The 20513-nt window shown below is 39.6% G+C and overlaps 2 protein-coding genes across 9 annotated transcripts in view; one reads left to right on the top strand and one right to left on the bottom strand.

Moving 5' to 3' along the window:
• Positions 1–546: 546 nt before the first annotated feature.
• On the bottom strand, positions 547–4773 carry NDUFB3 (NADH:ubiquinone oxidoreductase subunit B3). 2 transcript variants are annotated; one of them, XM_027725690.2, is made up of 3 exons: positions 4550–4773; positions 3131–3278; positions 547–1173 (listed from the first exon to the last, which is right to left on the bottom strand). In XM_027725690.2, exons 2-3 carry the CDS (start codon positions 3274–3276, stop codon positions 1017–1019), a joined length of 303 nt encoding a protein of 100 aa, XP_027581491.1. In that variant the 5' UTR covers positions 3277–3278; positions 4550–4773; the 3' UTR covers positions 547–1016. The 2 variants fall into 2 exon arrangements, with proteins under 2 accessions (XP_027581491.1, XP_027581490.1); XM_027725689.2 differs by having other exon boundaries at positions 4554–4625.
• The window catches only part of FAM126B (family with sequence similarity 126 member B), a 48416-nt gene continuing 32585 nt past the window's right edge, over positions 4683–20513 (top strand). The window contains exons 1-2 of one of the 7 annotated variants that reach the window (XM_027725680.2): positions 4683–4843; positions 5463–5506. The gene's annotated coding sequence lies outside the window, so the exon portion shown is untranslated. Of the gene's footprint in view, positions 4896–5023; positions 5069–5162; positions 5507–10969; positions 11048–20513 lie in introns of those variants that run through there. The other 6 variants (XM_027725677.2, XM_027725679.2, XM_039387503.1 and 3 more) reach the window with 6 other exon arrangements.

Genomic DNA, 20513 nt, shown 5'->3' with positions numbered 1-20513 from the left:
ACACAGATATCCTGTTGTTTGGATTGAAAAATGATATAAGATATCCTCCTTACTTTGTTACTAATGGCTTAACAAAATTTACAGTAGGATATTCAGTCAATTCTAATTCCTAGCACTGCAGTGGACATATACTGCCCACAAGCCCATTTCTTTTGTAGTCTTAATTCCAGGCATCCTTAAAGCACTCCAGAAGCTGTTAGATCATTTAGGGAAAACCAGGACATTTAAAACAAAGTATTAAAATACTCTAGGTGTAAAAATAAATATGTACTTAATACACCAGAACAAAGAAAAAAAAGAATTTTTCTATCTCTTTTTCACAGTACAGTCAAGTATATTGGAAGTCATATTAAGATAAGGTACAGTTAGTGCTGAGTTGATTTTATTCCACTTTACTAAGCAAATGTGGCAGCAATGTAATTTTTAATGTCTGGATATTACACAGCAGATTATTTTGGTGCATAGTGCCTGCCAAGTTCATTATCTGTTCAATAAGACTAAGTATAAGCCTTGGTCTTTTCACACATACTTTGAGGCAATTTGGGGTAGTTTTTAAAGTTCTAAGGTAGTATTTTTATTTAGAGACATAAGAGTGAATAGTAACATATACATCTAAGAAATGACAGATCATTCATTACCACTTACTGGCAAATAATAGCTATTAAACCTGTAACAAATACAGTACAAATTTTCTCTTAAAAGCAACATAGTTCTCAATTTCATTTAACAGAATGTTGGCAGGGCTTGAAAGAGCTGGTCTGATAGTTTCCCTTGTTCTTTAAAGGGTGGTACAGCAAACCCAAGAGCAGTCTTGTGTTGTTTTTCCCCCAGATCAAGGTCAGTTAAATTGCTCTGGCTGTGTTTTTTGATCCTTCCACAAAAGTATAATAAAATCAAACAAACGCGGTTTTGCCTGTGACAGACTTTAATATGCATATTATAAGTACAGAGTGAGCAGCAGGCTTATGTGTGTTTCAGCTTACAATTAGTAAGTATTAAGTTGTCATATTTGATCTTCAATGATGGCCTCCACTTTTCTTTGGAGGAAACAGTGTATATTCAATGCCAAGAGCTATGACAAAAGCTGCAAATCCCCACTTGAGTCCTCTAGTAAAGACTTCTGTTATGGTGACAGGTTTTGCATAGCCACCCATAAATCTCCAGGCTTCATTACTAGAAGAAAAATGAAACCAAAATTAAAACCAAGATCAGTGGAGCCACTATGATAAACATGAGCAGGAATATCTCTGTTTGTAAAGAATGCTTGCTGAAGGTTTTTCAATTAGAGATACTTTGAACCTCTATAGAATGTTCTGTCATTTAAGTACCAGGAGTTACCACAAGTCAAGTTCACTATATTAACTCTTAAATCTTTACAGGTATAATTTGAGATACAAGTAACTCCAGGAAACATCATAGTTACATGAAAAGAACCACCTCCCCAAATTTTTCTAATGGTTGTCATCTGTTTTTACTGTGAAAAAAAATCAGAACCCACTAGCCCTTGCATGGAATGGACTAACTACAAAGGCTCCTCACCGTGCTAGACAGTATCTAGCACAGTTAAATCTTACAAGGAAAGTTTTTCCAGACATAAAAAACTCATCCTAGTGTGGAGGCACTTTCTGTTTTACAATACAACATATCAGGTTCAGATGATTAAAAAAAAAAAAAGACTGAAGAGATTGTATTTAGCTGTAGCTACGGAATCTTTACAAACTTCACGCTGTTTTGCCTCACTGTTGTCAACATACATTCTTACTGAAACGTTAGTCACTAGCTGACTACCAACATTTATGTGTAGTAGGACCACTGTTACCTATAGAGATGGATGCAGTTTATCTCTTCTAAGGACTCGGAAGTCCTTAAGAAAAGGAAAAAGAACCGAGCAATAAAATCAGAACTGTCCTTCCAGGAGAAGATACAGAGTTTTAAAACAAGGGGGTCAGGTATTTATGTTCACAGATAATTCCCTTGTGCAGATGGATTTTGTGACTCTGGATGAAAACATTTGGGCATGGAAGTGTATTGTCTAGATGCCAGTATAGGGTCTAATTGATACAGGCTTAAATATGACATCTTTCACAAAGCTTATCCTGTATTGAATATGTACATTAATGTGCATTTGCCATAAAGGTGGAAAGCCACAGAAATAGAGGCAAGATAAATGTGATACTGGCCTGGAAAATTCATTAAGGACTGATATTTCAAAAGATTTGTGTCATCATTAGAAGTGTGTTTTACTTTATGTTCACAGCTTTAAACTATTTCAAAGGAAGGAAAAAAGTTCTGTCAATCCCAAACGCCTCCAGAGGTTGTAGCATGAAACAACTTTTTAACAGATTACCTATTTGCTCTTCCGTTTTTCTTGTAGTGATTTGAAGTAAAGCCTTTTCTATGAAGGCTCCTGGAATAGTTTGCTCATGCAACTTTTCCCTTACAGAAGAAACAGACGACACAGCACAAGACATTTAGCATTTTTATTCCCCAAGATGAAAAGGTGGTTGAGCAAAGTATTGCATAATTCACTAGGTGGGAGAAATACATTAAGCCCTGTTTTAACAGCTTCCTAAATGATCCGGAATTGCTCTATCTAAAAAGGAGGAGATACTCACTGTAGAGTGGGACAACTTAAGAGGTAAAAGCTGATCCTCCATTACGTCATTCACTTTTAGCCAAATGAAGTGCACAGTTGAATGCAATTCCACCCTGTATACAAGTACACTTCTTTTCAAATAAAGGCCTCCTGTTGTGTATGAGGAATGCTGCTCCTACTCAGAATGTCAATTCCATTGCCTTCTCATCAGGATCTGAGCACACAGTCTCTTTGCAGAGAAGGACAGGCTTACTTACGTGTGCAGACCTAGTATTACTGAGGGGGGTGAGGTATTGGTCACTGTGCCTGAGCTGTATCATCACAGAACATCACGAAAAGGCAAGGCTGCCTTGCAGTGTGTGGAGACTGGTTAAGGGGATGGAAGGTGTGACCTCTACACAAAAAGTACACAAAGACTTAACTGAAATTCTAACCAACTTTCACTGTTTTTACCAAAGGAAGAATGATCTGCAATGACAAGGTCCAGTTGATGCTACAACACATCAAGGTTATTTTTGAGGCTGCTGCACTTACCGAGCCCACGGATCCCTAAGACCCCGCTTAGCCAGCCTTCTCTGGACCTCCTCCAGTGGGGTGCCCTCTATCTTCCACTGCCTGTAGTCAGGGAGTTCCATTTTGCTGTGGCCATGGCCATGGCCGTGTTCATTTCCATGTCCCATACCTACAGCAAAAGGAAAGTCTGTTACTTCACAGAGAGCGTCGTCTTGTTTTCACACACTTGCAAAGAACAATCCCCTGTACAGGTAAAATGGGGAGGTAAGACAAAGGAACAGAGAACAAAGAGCTTTGTTCTGTAAAACAAAGAGCTGAGAGACTTCACGCTGCATTTCAGAAGTGGGTGATTACACCCAGTAAAGCAAACCATGCAGAGTTCAGTGTTGCTGTGTTGTAAGTCACCACCACCACAACACCCCTGGAGCATCTGTGTCAATCTCCTGTGCCAGAGAAGAGTGTAAGCAAACCAATGGCTTCCAATGTCTGTAAATGCCCTTTCAGCAACACCAGGGCCCATTATCTTACAGGCTTTCCACAATATGTCAAAAAGACTTAAGAATGAAAGCTTCTAATCTAGGTATGGCAGAGCTATGAGCACCAATCTCTGAAGAAAAACCTGAGAGGAACAAAGGCTCGGCTGCTCAGCTCCTTTTCAGCTGCCTCTAGTTCAGTGAAATGTAACTGTGATGATCAACAGGTCCAGGAGAGATGAGAGGGCAAGGAGATGCACCTTACCAGTCATTTGATGAGGCTGAAAAATACACACTCAATTTACATACACCTTAGGAAACTATGAAAATATGAAGTTTCTCTTTAAAAACAGCAATCAAGGCCGATGGGAAGGTGAACATTTTCAGGGAGATCCTGAAGGACTGGAAGAAAATAATGACAGCTTTGAAGTCTCCATTTTCACAAAGCACTTGAGACTTCTTCGAGCCAAGATTTCCCATTTTAACACATATCAGGTGGCAAAGAACATATTTAACGTCCTGAACTTTTAGGAACACTGACTGGAATACAGAGGTGCCTGTAACTCTTGAAGAAGACTCCAAGCCCTGTAGGCAAGCGAAAAGGGTCTTCTTGCAGAGGGAAACTCGGAGAGCAGCATTAACGCTGTCACTACTCGAAAATACCCCCCCCGAATTAAACCCCAGCCTACAGCCTTGCCAGAAAAAAACAAGACCTCTCTGCTATCAATGTTCACCACTCTACAAGGAGGTCATGCCCTGGCACGGCCAGGGGGCTGCACTGCGGCACCAGCCGGGCGACCCCGCCCGCAGGGCCAGCACAGGCCGTGCCCGAGGGGCGGCCCGCGCGGGGCATGGAGGGCACAGCCCAGAGAGACAGCCGCCCCTGTCTGCGCTGCTCTGCCCAGCTAGCACACGGGTCCTTCCGGCGGGCAGGGCCCGTTCCCGTTCCCAGTCCCGTCCCCGGTACCTGCCCGCTCCGCGACCCTGCTCAGGACGCAGCGCCACCCGGAAGCGGAAGCCGAGAGAGGACCAGCCGCTACAGGAAGCGCAGCCAGCCACGCGGGTTCCGGGAAGCTTTCGTTCCGATCCTTCCTCCTAGCCTGGCGCGGGTGCGGAGGCTGCGGGGCCGCCGCCCGCCCCGCTGCCACCGGCAGCCCTCCTGCCCCGGCTCGACGAGGCAGGACCCGCGCAGGGACCACCAGCGCCGGCTCGGGCCGAGGGGCTGAGGGGAAGGAGACGCTGACGGGAGAGCGGCCAATCGGTGCGGCGCTTGTTGCGGGAGGCGTGGCCCAATGGGCGGGCGCGTTGCTGAGGTGCGGGTCTGGCGGCGGCGGAGCGGAGCGGAGCGGGGTGAGGGGGCGGCGGTGCCGGGCGGGGGGCGAAGGGGCTGGGTTCGCACCGGCACCGCGGGGTCCGTGCCCTTCGCTGGCTGCCCGCCGGAGTCGGTCGCTGCCGGCGGTGCAGACACGGACGGAAGCCCCGCAGGGTCTGTGCGTGCGGGGGCGCGAACTGTTCCCTGTGCTCCCGCCAGCGCCGCTCCCGCTGCCGTTCCTGCTCCCTCTCCCGTCCTCTTTCCCCTCCCCGCTCCCTCTCCCGTTCCCCGCTCCCTCTCCCGTTCCCCGCTCCCTGTCCCCCCCGCTCTCTGCCCTCGGCCGGCGCCCCCTGCCCGTGCTGTGTGAGAGCCGTTCCCCCGCCCTGCCCTGGGAGCGGCGGCGGGGCCCGGGCAGTGTCCGCTCTGTGCCCGCCCTCGGGGCGTGCCCCGGCAGCGGGAGAAGCCGTGCGGGAAAGCGGAGGTGCTCGCAAGCCCGGCTGGTGCCAGGAGCTGGCTTTTGGGTTGCAGTGGGTATGTCTTAAAGGAGCGCTGGTGTTTGTTTCCGTAGGAGAAGCGGGGAGGCATCCCGAAATCCTGGAAGTGCACTGAAAGGTAAGTGGAAGTTAAGAATTCTCTTGACAGCTGCTTCTTGAGTGGGATGGTTACTTGGTTTCGCCGAGCACTTGTCTCCGGGGGCTCGGCGTTTTGCATGCTGCGGCTGTGTGATTGAGAAGTGTCAATTGCCTTCGTATCTGATTAATTAAAATTATGTTTTGCGTTCATCAAGCTTGAGTGCATAGTCCCCTTCGTCTGAAAAGAGACTGGTAAAAGATAACTACACAGTCAGTGACTTATAAAGACTTAAATTATTGCTGAATACAGTAATGCTGGTTTTTGTTAGCAGAATACAAACTCCGTTTTGTTAATTTCTGATACTCTTTTAAGAATGAGAACGAACACTGATTATTGCATGATGCTGGCAGAATTTTGGGACAGGCTATAGTACCTTTTTTAAAAATATATTTTGATGTAAAACTACTTATGTGTTTCAGGGTTTTTTTAATAGGGATACTGGAAGTGCACGAGAAGAGTTTCAGGTATCATGTTATTAACAGTGAAACTGTTCTAAATAGAGTGCCCTCTGTTTAATCCAGACTGCCTCAGTCTGGTTTTAGTATTGAATGTTTTTCACTGTGAGATAAAGTCTGGAAGATTCAGAGCAGTCTCTTCTCAGGGTGAGCAGAGACACATTTGTTTTTCTGTAATGTCAGGGGGGTGGAATTGTAGGAGGGCTCTTTATTTGTGAGGTGCCTGAATCCTTGTCTTACAGAGAATGAAGTTCTGTCAGATACCTGAAAAGTATTTATTTTTTCCTGTTGTGGCTAAAAGTTAATGTGTACATGTTCAAAGTCCAGCAGTGCTGAGGAACGCTGATATTTTTCTCAGAAATTTTTTTTCAGTGACCTATAGGCATGTCTGATACCAGATAGCTTGGTTTTGTTTTTCAAGGGAAAAGTACAAAGTCCTGCTTTTGTTTATGTTTGGTGCTTTTTGTTTATTTGTTTTGGGGATTTATTTTGTGGTGCTTGGAAGCATAACTGGATTATTTATCCATAAAAGAATGCTGGTATTGCTGAGTCTGTCAACATGGACGTTCAGTTCTGATCTCAGAGCACTGGCTTTGTGTGATGCGTTGCAGATGAACAGAACTGTAGCAGGGGAGTGCAGTTGGCACAGTTTGTCTTCAAGTACCATCTCTTTCAAGGTTTAACAAGGTTTTGGGTAGCTGTTCCTGCCTCTCTCCCCCCACCCCTCCAAGTACATAAAGACTCTTGATAGGTAAAGCTCTGTGCAATTGATAGATCTGCTCTGCCGTGCTTTGCTTCCTAAATTTCCTTTCACCATGGACCATAGTCTTTTAAAAATAAGATTGCATATATGAGGGATGTGATGTTTTGGGAACTGATGTGATGTTTTGAAGCTGTATCTTCACCAAGTGAGTCTGCATAATTTAAAAGGGCCTACAGTCTTGCTACAACCTGTTTTGAGAAGGAAGCTTCACCATAATTACAGTGCTAGTCCGAAGAAATCAGTAGTATGCACAAGGAAATAACATAAAGAAAAGAAATTTTCATTTTGTGTAAAAAACAAAACAAAAAACCACCAAAAAACCAAACAAAACCAAAAACCTGAATGTCCTTTAGGGTGGGAAGGTCATCGGGATTCCATGTAGTAATCCGTACTTTTTGTGGTTTATTCAGTTGGTTTTGTTTGTTTGTTTGTTTGTTTTAATTTATTATGCATGGTGGTGATGCTTACTAAAACGATTAAGTATTCTAGGATAAAGTTATGTTAGCTTGTATCCAGCCATGGATACAATTGTTGGGATTCCTGCTTGTGTTGCTGGGTTAGAGGAAGGTGGCAGGGTTTTCTTGACAAGCTTTCAAAAGTCCACGTTTCTGAGCAATTGTGTGGCTGTGCATTGTGTATTAGCAGACTGTGAGATACATTAAAGGTACTGCTGTTCTCTGCCTGTGCCTTTAATGTTCTCTCTAGCACTGAATGGTGTTTTGTGGTGTGCTCTTCATAACTGTGTTCTGGAGTACAGAGCTGTGTGACTGACAGTGACTTGAAGTATTTTGAGTTTTCAGATGACAAAAAAGGGTTATGGCATTGTTGTTCTGGTTTTTTTTTCCCCTCAATATCTTAATACATATTTGAACTATTTAAATATCGCATCTTTTTTTCCCTGAAATTGTGTGTTACTTTCCCCAGCTTTGTATAAGTTGTCATTTACAAGTCACTAGAAGCCTTTTGTCATTTGAATAAAATGGTCAACCTGCTTTAATTACAGTGATGATGGAAAAGATCTTTCTGTAGTCCATTTTTGTTTCTTTGGATGTCTTTTAAAAAAGGCTGTGAAAGGTGGGGAAGGAAATTATCTTCTCAGGCATGATTAGAGGGCTAAATATTTTATGGATAGTATCACAGTCTCAAACCATTGTTTCATCTTTCTCTTGGGGAAGGGATCGTCTGGAGCAGTAGTTGTAGTTTCTTTCTGTTTGTGGTGTGTGCTTGGGGTTTTTTGGAGGGGGCAACCCTAAGACCATTCTTCACAGGAACAGCCATTTGAGTTTAATCTGCTATTTTCTCTTGAAGTCTAAAGCTCTGAGATCCTGGTGTATGATAGGACCATTGTTTCAAGCCCTGCTTGTCTGCCACAGCTGACAGTATTTGACAGCAGGTGCTTTATTCTTACACTCTTTCCTGGGCAGGCATATAGGGCTACTCCTTAGGTCAGCTCTCCCAGTCTTTCAGTGGGGATGATGTTTGGTACGGATTTCAGTTTAATGTATATACTTAATTTATAAAAAAATTCTGAGCCCATGTATGGTTTTTGCAGCTCCCATGTTTTCTGTCAATAAACACTACACTTCATGTCTTGTGTGAATAAGTCATTCCTCTGTTCTCTTTGCAACCTGTTACCTGAGAACTTCATGTGATACTCCCCATTTTCTTTATGAGGAGGGGCAGAACTGTTCACCTCTTTCCCAGGCAGTGTGATCCGAGTTGAGAATCTTTAAAGATCAGGGTAATGTGTTCACTCAAAGACTTGTCTGGGCAGGAAAATAATTTTAGATTCCATTACTTTTCTTTGTGCTTGTTCTCTTATATTAAGATCCTAACTAACATCAGGAATTGAGGCTGGAGACTTCCCCAGCTCACTCTTGGTGAAGGACATCTGTGCCATAGTAATGATCACTTAAGTCCTGTGGCTATTTTCAGGGAAAATTGATCTGAGCAGAGACAGTCGCAAATAGTACAGTTTGATTTGCTCATTCAGTCAGTTATTTTCATTTCCAAGTAGAATAATTGTGAGAAGTAATTCTTGACTTATTTAATGCTGTTTTCTACAGTTTTTTTGAGAGTAAGAAAGTATTTTGAGGTTATGTTTGCTGTTTTATCTATGGCTGGTTATACATGCTGGTTGAATTTTTCTCTCTCACCACCTTTGCTTGGATAATTCATGCTTCTAATAACAAGACAAATATTTTTCAACTTTACTCTCAGGGCAGATGTATGGAATGACTCAATGTGTCTCCATTTTTATATAAAATTCTGACTTTAGTTTCTGAGCTTTAAATATAAGGTCAAGAGTTAGAGGGGCACTTCTGATGAAATAAAAATAGTTATCTAGTAAAACCCCACTGTAAAACAAAAATCTGTATTGCCAGTAGTGCCACAAGAAGAGAACGTATAAACCACGATCAGGGACTGGCTGAAATAGTGTGTGGTTTGCAAACTGTTTCAATATGTGCTGCAGGTTATTAATAATAGCAGAAGTTTTGTATTGTAAGGAAAATTCCTGTGTGGCCATTAATCATTCTTCTGTTAGAGTTACATTTTTCTATCAAAATTTTCTATCAGCATTTGCGTGCAGGATTTTTATATTCTGCCCTCCTTAGAGCCAAAGAAGATAGAAATGGTGTGCTACAGATGTTTGTGTGACATTTATGTTCATGTGTATATTTTAAGAATAATAAATTATATGGGCAGGGAACACATTTGCCTAACAAACTATGTAGCTACTTTTAAACTAATCTGCATCTTTAATTTAATGCCACTGTAAAATAATTTGTATCTCATGTACCCTGGTGAAAGGTTAGGCTGAACTCCATAACAGTGTTACTCTGTCCCTTGCAGAAACCTTTTTTCTCTGAAATCCTTTGTTTCTCATGTTATGGATTCTATTTGAAAATGTTCTTGGGAATAAAAATCACTTATGGTTATCTGCTTCAGTAGATGTTTTATTATTAATCTATTCAGATGATTTGTAAAAGACAGAACTATCATTGACAAGTCACTTTTTTTGGCTTTCTGTTCTGCAGGCAGTCCAGCTTGCCTCTGCTGCCCACTGCCTACGTCAGACCTGCTGCCTTGACCTCTTGGTGTGATTCTGTAGAGGAATTTAGATTTTATGGATCAAATTTATTAACTTTGCCCGAAAACAGACAGCCAGAGACATCTGTAAGGAGATCCCGCTACGGTAGTGAAATACAGTGTCAGGTTATAACTACTGAAAAGTGGTAAACTATTTATTTATTTGTCTCTTGGTACTGAATATCCCTGCTTGGAAAATACCAAATCCCTGGCTGTGTAATACTGTTCAGCACAGGACCTGATGGAGATGGTTGCTGCAGTTCAAACCTATTGAAACACTCTTCCAGGAATTCCCTCTTTCTGCATATTCTGTGTGGGCTCTTTCTATAGGACAAAGTCTCTAATGTCATGTCATTGCATGTTGTATTGTTTGACTAACACTGAATTTTGCAGTCCAAAAATGCAAAGTCTGTGTTCTTGTGTGTAATCTTACTATGTTTTTATTTTACTGACTGTGATCTTCTTCAGCAAGCTAGACTGGTTAGATGTCCTTTAGTGGTGTCTGCATTGTGTGTGGTTCACGAGTTCTTTAAATAGTTACACATTGCTGTTCCTCTGAATTCTATTAAAGTGAAATGTATGACATGGACATTTGTGCAGGCTGCATGACTGTACTTTGCTGATTCATACAGGGCACTAGTGATACTTCTGGAATCTTTTTCTGTTTCTGTTCCCTATATTTACTAGTTTATGATCTTTAAATTGTAATTCTCTTTAGGGTCTTCCTCCTCATTTCTGCCCTGCCTTGACCCATCTGTGGGCTGGGGGAATTTTCCTACATCTATTTGGAAAGACAGTGAGAAAGCTTAAAAGAATAACCTTATTTTTCATGGCCATTCAGCTGAGAAGATATTGGATTGAAAGATAATGAGGTGAAATATGTATAAAATTTGCTTAGGTTTTTTTTCTTTCCTGTCTTGATTTATTTTATTTTTATTCAGACAGGTTGCTTATTTCTAAGAGTTCTGGTGTCTGTTTCTTCTTTACATCTCCTCTTCTTATTTTCTTTTTTGTCTTTTCTGTCTCCATTAGGTTTGAAGATATCTTGAGCTTTAGCAGAGACTGGAGAGCAGCCTCTAATCATGCCTGCCTCTGTTCTGATTTGGATTAGGGCCACAAGGTAGAAAACTTGATTTAGAAAAGAAGTTCAGAGTAGTAACTCAAGTAACTTTTCTAAATATCCTAAGCACAAGATCTTGGAGACACATGGGCGTAAGTGTACTAGATTTTGTTTTAGATATAGCTCAAGTTAACTTCTCTCTGTAAATTTGAATATTATATTTCCTTCATGTGAAAACAAATTAACTGGAATTTTAATTTTTTTTCAAAACATGATCTTTGTGAAGATCTGGTATCTTATGACCAGTGTGCCCCATGTGTAAGCTACACTGGCAATTCCACCGTCCACTGTGTGGTAGCAATATTGTGATGGCTGAACATAGGAAGCAGCAATGAGGCATGTCTGTGAAACTGGGAGCCTTTTATATAAACTTAGTTATAGAGAGGGTGGAGTGAGCAATTTATCAAGCATTCTGGTACATGCCATCAGAGTAGGGCAAAGAACAAAAATCTAAATGTTCAACTTTGAGTTTTGATATCTCTTTATTACACTAGGTTAGAGGTATGCTTTTTTGATAAAAATACTTGATGCTTCTGCATATCACTGTTGTCCCTCATGCTTTATGGTTGGGAATATGCATGCAGTTAAAAGTGGTCATTGAAAAAACTCTCTACTTAGAGTGGTTGTTGTACTGGTCTTTAGTATCTGCATGTAACAGCAGATGATGGCAGAGATCACTCGATAAGTTGGATACCTGCTATCAAAATTTTGCAGATGAAAACTCTTCATGCTTTTGGCACAGTTGAAGTAAGTGCTAAGATTTAGATTTATTTCTGCCAAATTAAGGTTAGAGTTTGAATTTCCAGACTTCTGTTGTAACCACGTTGGTTTGTTAGAATATGTGAAACGAAACTTTAGTAGACAAGACAAGTGTGTGTTTGTAGTTAGAACCCAGTCTTGATAGTACAGGTCTTTCTTTGTGCAATGGTGACAGTGTAAAAGGGAGTGTTAATGTATTTTCAAACTCTTCATATATTAGTAACAGCAGTGGGACAGACAGATGATGGGTTAAAGTCCATTTACTGTAGCGAACTTACAGAAGAAGTGATTGAGGAGATTAAATGATAGTAATGTGCCCTTTTACACAGAAATGTAAGGCATGCTGAGGAAGGATTTATCCCAGCAAAAGCTCATATTTCTTTATGTGTAACAGTGGAGAACTTTCCATTGCCTTTTTTCTTTTAAAGATGTTTGGTTGAGCCGAAACAACATAGAGATGTGAGCTAAATATGGACACAGTGGAGGGTGAGCGGGGTTTAGATGTGGAATGGAAAAATGACTAGAACCTTGTGCACGTAGATTTTTTTTTTTTTAAGCTGCTTGTTTCTTGTTCTAAGCATAGAACAGGCCTTAGACAAAACTGCTGAGCTTCCAAAGCTGCTTCTAGATTGTTAATTATGTATATTCATTCTGTTTGATAATTATGTAATTGACAAACCACAATACCCAACGGTCTCCAATGTTGCATCTGTGCAGTAGTTTCAAGTAGTAACATCCTTAAGTTTCTGGATGTTATATAAACCATATTTGTGGCAATTTTTTGGGAAGAGAGATGCTGATCTTGTCACACTTCATGGGAGCCGTTCTGATAGCTTTCTTCATTTTAGTGAACTGCAGCAGCTTGCAGTGCAAATCTTGCCATGTCAGAGGGGAAAGAGTTTCATGAAAATCTCTGAAATGGTTAAGTGATACCTATGGAAATACAAATAGAGGTGGGAATCCTGGGCTGGAGGCTCAGTTGAATGAAAGTAGAGAAGAATTACTTAAAATACTGAATGAATTTAAGCTGAGCACTCATAAACTGTATTTCTGTGCTGTTTATTTTCATACACATCCTGTGACAGCAACCCTTCCTTTAAATCATAGATGTCACATGCATTTCATGATTTTCCAGTGAGCAGGATGGCTAGTAGCAGGCTACTGCCTTTTCTGTTTGCTTAGATCTGTGCATCTACCAAGACTCGTTTCACATGCTGTGACTCTTCAACTTTGTGTTCACCCGTCTGTCTGTAAACACCACAAGTTTGGGAAGCCTCTGTGTATCTGTGGAATAAGAATTTCCTTTTTGTTTGTTTGAGGGTAACAGAGAGAACAAGATTTTCTTTCTTCTCACTGTAATTAGTGTTAGAACTTGAGACAATAAATAAAAATTTTAAAACAGCTTAGGCATGGCTTATTGTCCATGAGTCTGCAAAGGACCAATTGCAGAAGTAACCGAGGTGCCCTTTTGGTTGTGCAGGTGTTGAGTGGACTTGGACTGTGCATTGTAGTCCTTTAAGATGTGTAGTAGTCCTAGTGATGATAACTGCTGCCTGCACAGAATGTGTACTGTTTCTGCATTAGTGATGAAAATACTTATGGAAATGAAACTTCATTGGCGAGTTCAGCTTCACTGAGTCTCCTCAGCTACAGAAAAATGGTTTTGATGTATCTGGGTGTTTAAATCATTCAAATGGCAGCTGTGTTCCAGGAATCATGGTGTTAACTCTTTGAGAGAATACAAGCTTTGCATTTTTCCTCTCTGTAGGTGAAATCCTTTCGGTTAGCTACAGGCCTACTATGGTTTCTTGCAGTAAATGTATAAAGTTCGCATGGCACAACTAAAACTGCTGCACTGATTTCCCATTTTTAATTTAAATTAAAATGTTTGCATTTTAGTTTTTAGCTTGCCAAGTTAGCCCAAGATTAAACTCTGGAATTTTTAGGGAAATGGTTGAAGATGCTCTGCTAAATGCCCTAATAAAGTTTATATATTAACTTTGTTGGTAATTTTTTTTCTAGCTACTTGAATGTTTAAATTGAGTAAAACTCATGATGCTAAGGCAGAAAAATAACTGTGCAACAGTGGGATTTCACATTTGTTGTGCACAAAGTCCTAATCAAGTTAAGGGCTGTGGATGGATTCCAGACTGACTTAGGGGTCAGTGGCCAATACTAATTGGCAGTAATGCTGCTGAAATTGTGTAATCAAGTATTGTGCTCATTGTCACAGGGTGCTTTGTGCCCCACCACCCCCCCTCCCTGTTTGGCAACTTATAATTAACTAAATGTTCAAAGGTGGGTTTTTTTATTTCCTTTGTGGCCTTTTTCTCAGACTTGCAGATTCTGGTTTGTGCTAAAGACAGAAAATTAGGCTCGATGTAGAAAGTAGAGGGAAGTTCAAGGAAATTTAAGTGCAGTGTCTCTGGATGTTAATTGCATCTAATAAATGCAGAAAGCTTAAAAAAGATCTGTTGGTCAGTGGGGGAGTGGAAATATTATGGCTTTGCTTTTTTTTCTTTTCTTTCTAACTGCTAGGAAAGCGCTGCTTCAGCACTGCTCCTCATTAATTTACTGAAACATTTTGTAGGAACGTTATCACATATGGCTGGTGGAGATGTGTGTGGGTGTGATGGTCCATTGCTCTTCTCTGCTGATGATACTCCCATGATTGTAACTTACTGTATTTGATGGCTTATTTTGACAATAAATTTTTGGTCTTGTGAGCGAGAGGAGGGAACAAATCTTAAATGGACATTATCATGCTAATTAGGAAACCTTAATCACCATGTAGAGTCGTCAGCTCTATCAAGTTTTGATGTATTTCAAATTAATATTCCAGTGGGTAGCTTTTGATAGACAAAATATCTTTGCTGCACGTACTGGCTTTATGCAGAATTCTCGCAGTACTTATTTTATTGCTATTTCTGTGAACTGCCGGGGCATTCTGCTTTAGTAATGTGTGTAGGCTTGGAATAGATTGTGCTGATTATCTCTTTGTCTCTGTGAATGCAGACTTTAGAGCTTCTAAAGTGTGTAATGTTGCTATAAGTAAATTCTGCATGTTTATGCATATGCGTCTCATCTGTGGGAAATGAAAAGGGTTTTTATTAGAATTTCCTTTTTTATTGCAGGGGAATGTTTGAAGTTACCATCATCTTGGTTTTAATCATTCAAATGTAACAGATAGAACTGGTTAGGGAACAAAATTGTTAAAATACAGTTATGAAAGTCTTTTCGAAGTGCCAGTTGGATAGTTGGCAGAGAAGGCAAAAAGCATGAGGATTTCCCCCCCAAGTATGAAACTCTCAGTGCTCACTAATAAGAAAGAATTATGGTGTAATCATCTTAACTTGCAAATCTGCACATAATTGCAATCACCAGGGTGTTAGGTCTGGGTTTGTATTTTGTTCAGAACAGTTTTTTCATGTGCTGAAGAAGTCATGTGGGCTGTGTGCCTTGGTTTTGGTTTGTTATTTTTTTTGTTGTTGTTTTGTTTTCCTGGTGGTGTGTGTGTTTGTTTTTTTGTTTTGGTTTATACCTGATCAGCCCTGCTTTTTGTCCAGGTCCACTGGTCAGGTTCTCTCTGCAGGTCCACTGTGCATGCCAATAAACTCAGTGTTTCTAAACCTTCTGTCTAAGTTGCCTTTGAAAGACTGTGTGTGTTTTGAGGGGCACGCTGTATGAAGGCTGTTAGATGAGTATATTACTTACACCAAAACCATATAATCTAGCAATTTCAGATGACTGGTGCTTGAACTTTGGTAAATGCTGCTGATCCCTATCAGCACAATTGTATAGGGAAACAGAACAGGCTGTTTAATTAAGCTCAGGCTTTGATTAAAATTTTTTGATAGTGTGTTGGAAGAGAATGGACTGAATTTGCTTTATGCCAGTGCAACTAATTAAAAAAGGTAAGATTATAAATGTTACATAGATGGGCAGTGCAACTTACCTGTAAAAGAATAAAGAAACTCTTTAGTATAGTTCTTGTGGATGTATTTCTATTTCAAGTAGATATAATTCTCAGGATTTGCTGAAGAAGATTAATGTTGGAAAAAGCATAGTATAACTCTTTGACATGTTTGCTTATAAGGCCATCTCTGGTGTTTTTCCAAGGATAAATTTACTCAGGAGACTTGAGGAAAGGAGAAACACTGTTCTACCAACTGCTTTCGAAGTTTTGTTTTTTTTTTTTTTAGCAGGAAAACTATTCAGTATCAGAAAGAAAACCCCAGAGTATCTCTGTCCATGGATGAGGTTATGTAAAAATGGCTGAAGATTAGAACATTGAGTCCTCAGTGAGGGTTTTTTTTGAGTGCAAGGAAATACATTTTAAAACTTAGATCATGGTAAAATTGACCATCAATAAATAAATTCCATTCCTCTCTCCACACCAAACAAACTTAAGGAAGCATAGCCATGAAGCTGCATGGATTTTCAGTGATGCCTGTTACATCCATAAGTTTTCATGATCTTGAAAGACTCACATTTTCTGCATATACATTAGGGCAGTATTTGACAAAAAACTTTAAATTTTTAAAATATTATTTTAAAAATATATGAAAAATAAATGATTTCACATTAAAATATTAATTAGTCCTTCCTTACTACTGATCAGTCTGTATTCTGTTCTAATATTGGTTTAATAGGAGATGAGTAACAATTGTGTAAACAATATACTTTGTGTTTAACTATTCAGCAGTGAAGATTAATTATTAAACTCACACATAGACAAAGGAGGTAACTGGTGTAGTTGTTGCACTAATTTACATTTACTAATGTTTTACTTCTCGTGCAGTTATTTCACAGAGGTGTAGCATATGCTTCCAGGTAGTGGGCCACAGAATGCCCATTATGGTAAGCTGAGTTTCAGAGTTTCATGAGAGCTTCTAGTAAGGTGATAAAAAAGGGTTTTATTTTCTTTAGAGGCACTGTTTCTTTGACTGTTTTCTGCGAAGGAGAGTCCAACAGAGGCCATGTAATTTCTTGCTCTGGAGGAATTCTAGTGAAGTTAGTAGGGTTGGTCATAAGCATCAATATTTATAGCACAATTACTTTAATCAGTTGGGTCAACTATGTGGATTGTTGATGTTCACATAGCTCTTAATGGATTGTGTTATGCAGAATTAAGATAGTCAGGACCATGCTTTATTTCTTATGTCTAGAAATTCTCACTTGTACAGTCTGTCTAATCCCGATAAAAAATTAACAGTGTTTTTCCTCTCATTTTGTGAGATTGGTCTTTGCAGTTCTTAAAAGCCCTTTCTAACTTCCAGAAAACTGGTGTGAGACTGAAAATGACTGACACAGAAACAGTGCTATGATGCATGACATGGAAGAAGACAAATGGTTTCCTGGGAAGTGACAGCTGGAGGTAGTAAAGGCAGCTACTGGTCTGAGCAGTTCTCGCTGCGAAAGCTGAAGCAGATCTCAGATTTCAGGGTTCTTGATGCTACTCTGCTTTACCTGTAATAGCAAACAGGCTCTATGTGGCTTAAGTCTGTCTTGTATGTGTGTAGGGTTCAACTTCCTCATATATTCTGTTAGGTCAAGCGGAAGAGATCCGTGCTGTTCTGGAATTGTTCATCTTGATGAACAGTGGTGTGATCTGTGATGTTTCATGTCGCTATATTTGTTGTTCACTTTGCTTTTTAAAGTCTGGGAACTTGTATTGGAAAAGTAAGACCAGAATATCAGTCAGAATTAATTTTATCCTTGCAAACCATGCATCTTCAATGTGACTGATGCATCTGAGTCACACATGAAATTGATGACATCATGTAATAAAACAATATATCTTAATATTTACAGACCTTTACTTTAACTCTGGCATTTCGAAAGTTTATTTTGGAACTTAGTATTCTTACTGTATAATTTAAAAAAAAGTCAGCAAGATGATATAGTTTTAGCTATAATTGAAGTAAATTCAGATAAATTTGAAGATTCCACTCATTTAAGAGTTTGTGAATGTGTAAATAAGTGTATGGATGGGGAGAAAATTTGTCACCTCCACTTCATCTATTTACACTCTACTTCCTGGAGCTGGAGACTTTACCATCTGGAAATTGGAAAGATTAGAATAAGGGTTTTCATTACTCTTGGAAGAGGATCCTTTAGGTTAGATCTCTTTGAGAATATTTAGAGTAGGAGAAAGGAGGTTAGGTAGATTAATTAATGAATATGTAACCTAAATTCCATTTTGTGTGAACTATAGTTGGTACCAGATACTGCAGCGAGAAATATATACTGATATTGGAATTTATATATTGGTCTGGAATTGATAGAGGACTTCAATTCTGTTATGGCTATTTTCATAATATAACAGGCATTTATTTTTGTCAAGTGACGGTTTTACAGTTCAGAAATGGGAAGCTGCTTAGAATCTGCAGTTCATACATCTAGAGCTGTTTCTGCATTACTTTTTTTTCTTTCCAGGCAACACAGTGATCTTGGTGTAATGTCTGCAGCCCTATTCCAAAGCTTGTGTTGAGGGGTTATTGTGGTGTGGGGTTTTGTTGATTTTTTTTTTGTTTGGTTTTGAATTTTGTTTTTGTTTTTTTCCCCCCAGAAATTCTGTTTCAAGGTTTCTCTTTATCCTGTGCCTATTCATTTCTAGAACTTAGCACTGAGTGTCTCTGAACTGTGGCTTTGCAAGTGTTAGTTTGCGGTTAGGTTTGTTTGGGGTTTTTTTAGGCTCCTTTTTTTTCCTACATGTTTCGTAGCTTTACTTAAGTCTTTCTAGATTTAATTTACTTCTTGAACCAAAAGGGTGAACCAAGAAGGTGTTTAGGAGAGGTAGGGTTACATGGAAAGTAATTTGCATGGAAATGTTTTTGTAGGTAAAGAAGTTCATACAGACAAACTAGCGTAAGAAGAGTAATTGTGTATGAACTGATGCAAAGGGAGGACAAGCCTGTACTGTTTAGTGTAGGATGGGTTATCACCAAGATCCTGACAAGAGAATGTTTTAGGTTTAGTGTAGGATGACTACGTGAAGTTGTTTCTAAGGAAACTGGCGCTGAGAGAATAAGGTAATGTTTCTGTGGCTAACCTACATGTGTGTGTATATATATTTTTAACTGCGTCAGGTCTTTATAATAGAATAATTAATGTGTTTTGCACTATTTAAGGCAGCAGGATAATGTCTTTATTATTATTGCTTCCCAAATCCTGTAAGTGATGTAGAGGAGTATTTTCTTCATATACAGAAGATGAGTTTCTCCTTCTACACTCTTGATCGTCTTAACTCCTCTTTTCTGCTTTATTCGTTGTATGAACTCCTAGGAGAAGGATTTAGCTACAAGTGTACAATTGTGTTTTATTCAGGCTCTGTTTATTTGCCTCTGTGAGGCAAATGGGACTTAAATTTTTCTCTATAGAGTCACCTGACTTCCATAGCTTTCTACAACTACTCTGCAATAGGATGAAAACACCAGCTTTAAAAGAGTTTTAAAAACTGTTACACAGTGTCTATTTTCAGTGTTGTATTTTCATTCACTGCCCTGTTTGTTTGTCTTCAGCAATTGTGTATCTGTAAAGCACAGTTTCCCTTAGTAATGGTAGAAAGATAGGAGGTTGGCAGCTGAGCTTTCTGATGCTTGAAAAGGAACAGAAGATAATTTAGACCTTAAAATTACTCAGAGGCGGCTGTTTGGAACAGATGGGCTGTACCTTTTCTTTACCATGTGTTTGGCAGCAGCTGAAATGCTTGTGACCTTTTTGATAAGAAAAGGATCTTATTGTGCAAGTATGGTACCATGAAAGTTTGCAGGACTATTGCCAATCATCTTTGACTTCATTGTGGTAAGGCTTTTTCCCATTGTTTTCATGTAACTAACTTTGTTGCTGTACCAAAAAAGAAGGTTTTTTAGCCTGGTTGTTACTCATGAGTCAGAGTGGGCATGGAAGAAATGTCTTATCCAAGTTGTTTTGCACGACTTGAATGACTAAGGCTTGTCTAATAAGGCTGGCAACCTAAATCCCATATACACAGTATGTCAGCATTGGTATTTTAAAGTTGGAATGCTTTAAAGTCTGTCTGCTTAAGCTTACAATTACATTACCAATGGAGTTGGAAGAGGGCTCTCTTTCTATTAAAAAGAAGGCTTGAGGTGATGATTTAAATTTGTATCTGTCCAGAGAATGTTTTGTTCCTTTCAGTTTTGTATCTGGTAGAAGTTTCTGTTTCTCTGCACTGTGGAGCTGTATGGCCAAGAGAGTAGAATGCTTGTACCTGTTTCCAATGCCAAGTTGCAGTTGTAGCTCTGATTTGTTAAGGACAACAGTTTTTTAATTTATTGTTTTATGTCCTCACCAAAATGACAGCTTATATAATTCTCTGTTAAATAGGATTGTGGTAGAATAGTATATTTAGGTAAATGGGTAGATGAAAATCACAATGGTATTTGGAATATGTTTATTATAAGAAATGTATATTATGATACATGTACTCTTAAATAAGCACAAGAAGTAATCTACCAAAATTGAACATTCCCAAGGCTGCTTTTATTTTCGCTTGGGATCAGATTAGTCTAAGAGTCCATGTGTGTCAGTGATTTTTCCAGTGTGGAAATCAAACCATACCATGTCTGTTTAATATAGCCTGGCACATAACTTGGGAGTAGCTGGCTGAAGCTGTACACACCTGTATACTGGGTGGTAAGGAAGGAGCTGCTCTGAAGAGAAGGTTTTTGTAAAGCATATCAATGAAGTGCTGGCTTACACCATGAAGTTTTCTTTATTCTTCTTGTTCTACACAAGTAGTAAGTAAGTAAAACAGATGTTACAGTGTTACCG

Source organism: Pipra filicauda, unplaced genomic scaffold, assembly GCF_003945595.2.
Source record: "Pipra filicauda isolate LSUMZ 115617 unplaced genomic scaffold, ASM394559v2 scaffold569_size315192_pilon, whole genome shotgun sequence".
In the NCBI taxonomy this organism is placed as follows: Eukaryota; Metazoa; Chordata; class Aves; order Passeriformes; family Pipridae; genus Pipra; species Pipra filicauda.
The sequence above is the reverse complement of the archived record's forward strand: the minus strand, read 5'-3'. Positions and strand labels throughout refer to the sequence as shown.

Bases quoted from the DNA above. Each gene is read 5' to 3' on its own strand.
- NDUFB3 (XM_027725690.2), bottom strand. From the start codon at position 3,276: ATGGGACATGGAAATGAACACGGCCATGGCCATGGCCACAGCAAAATG. The intron at 1,174-3,130 runs GTAAGTGCAGCA...TTTTTCTTCTAG, and splicing joins CTTAGGGATCCGTGGGCTCG to TAATGAAGCCTGGAGATTTA.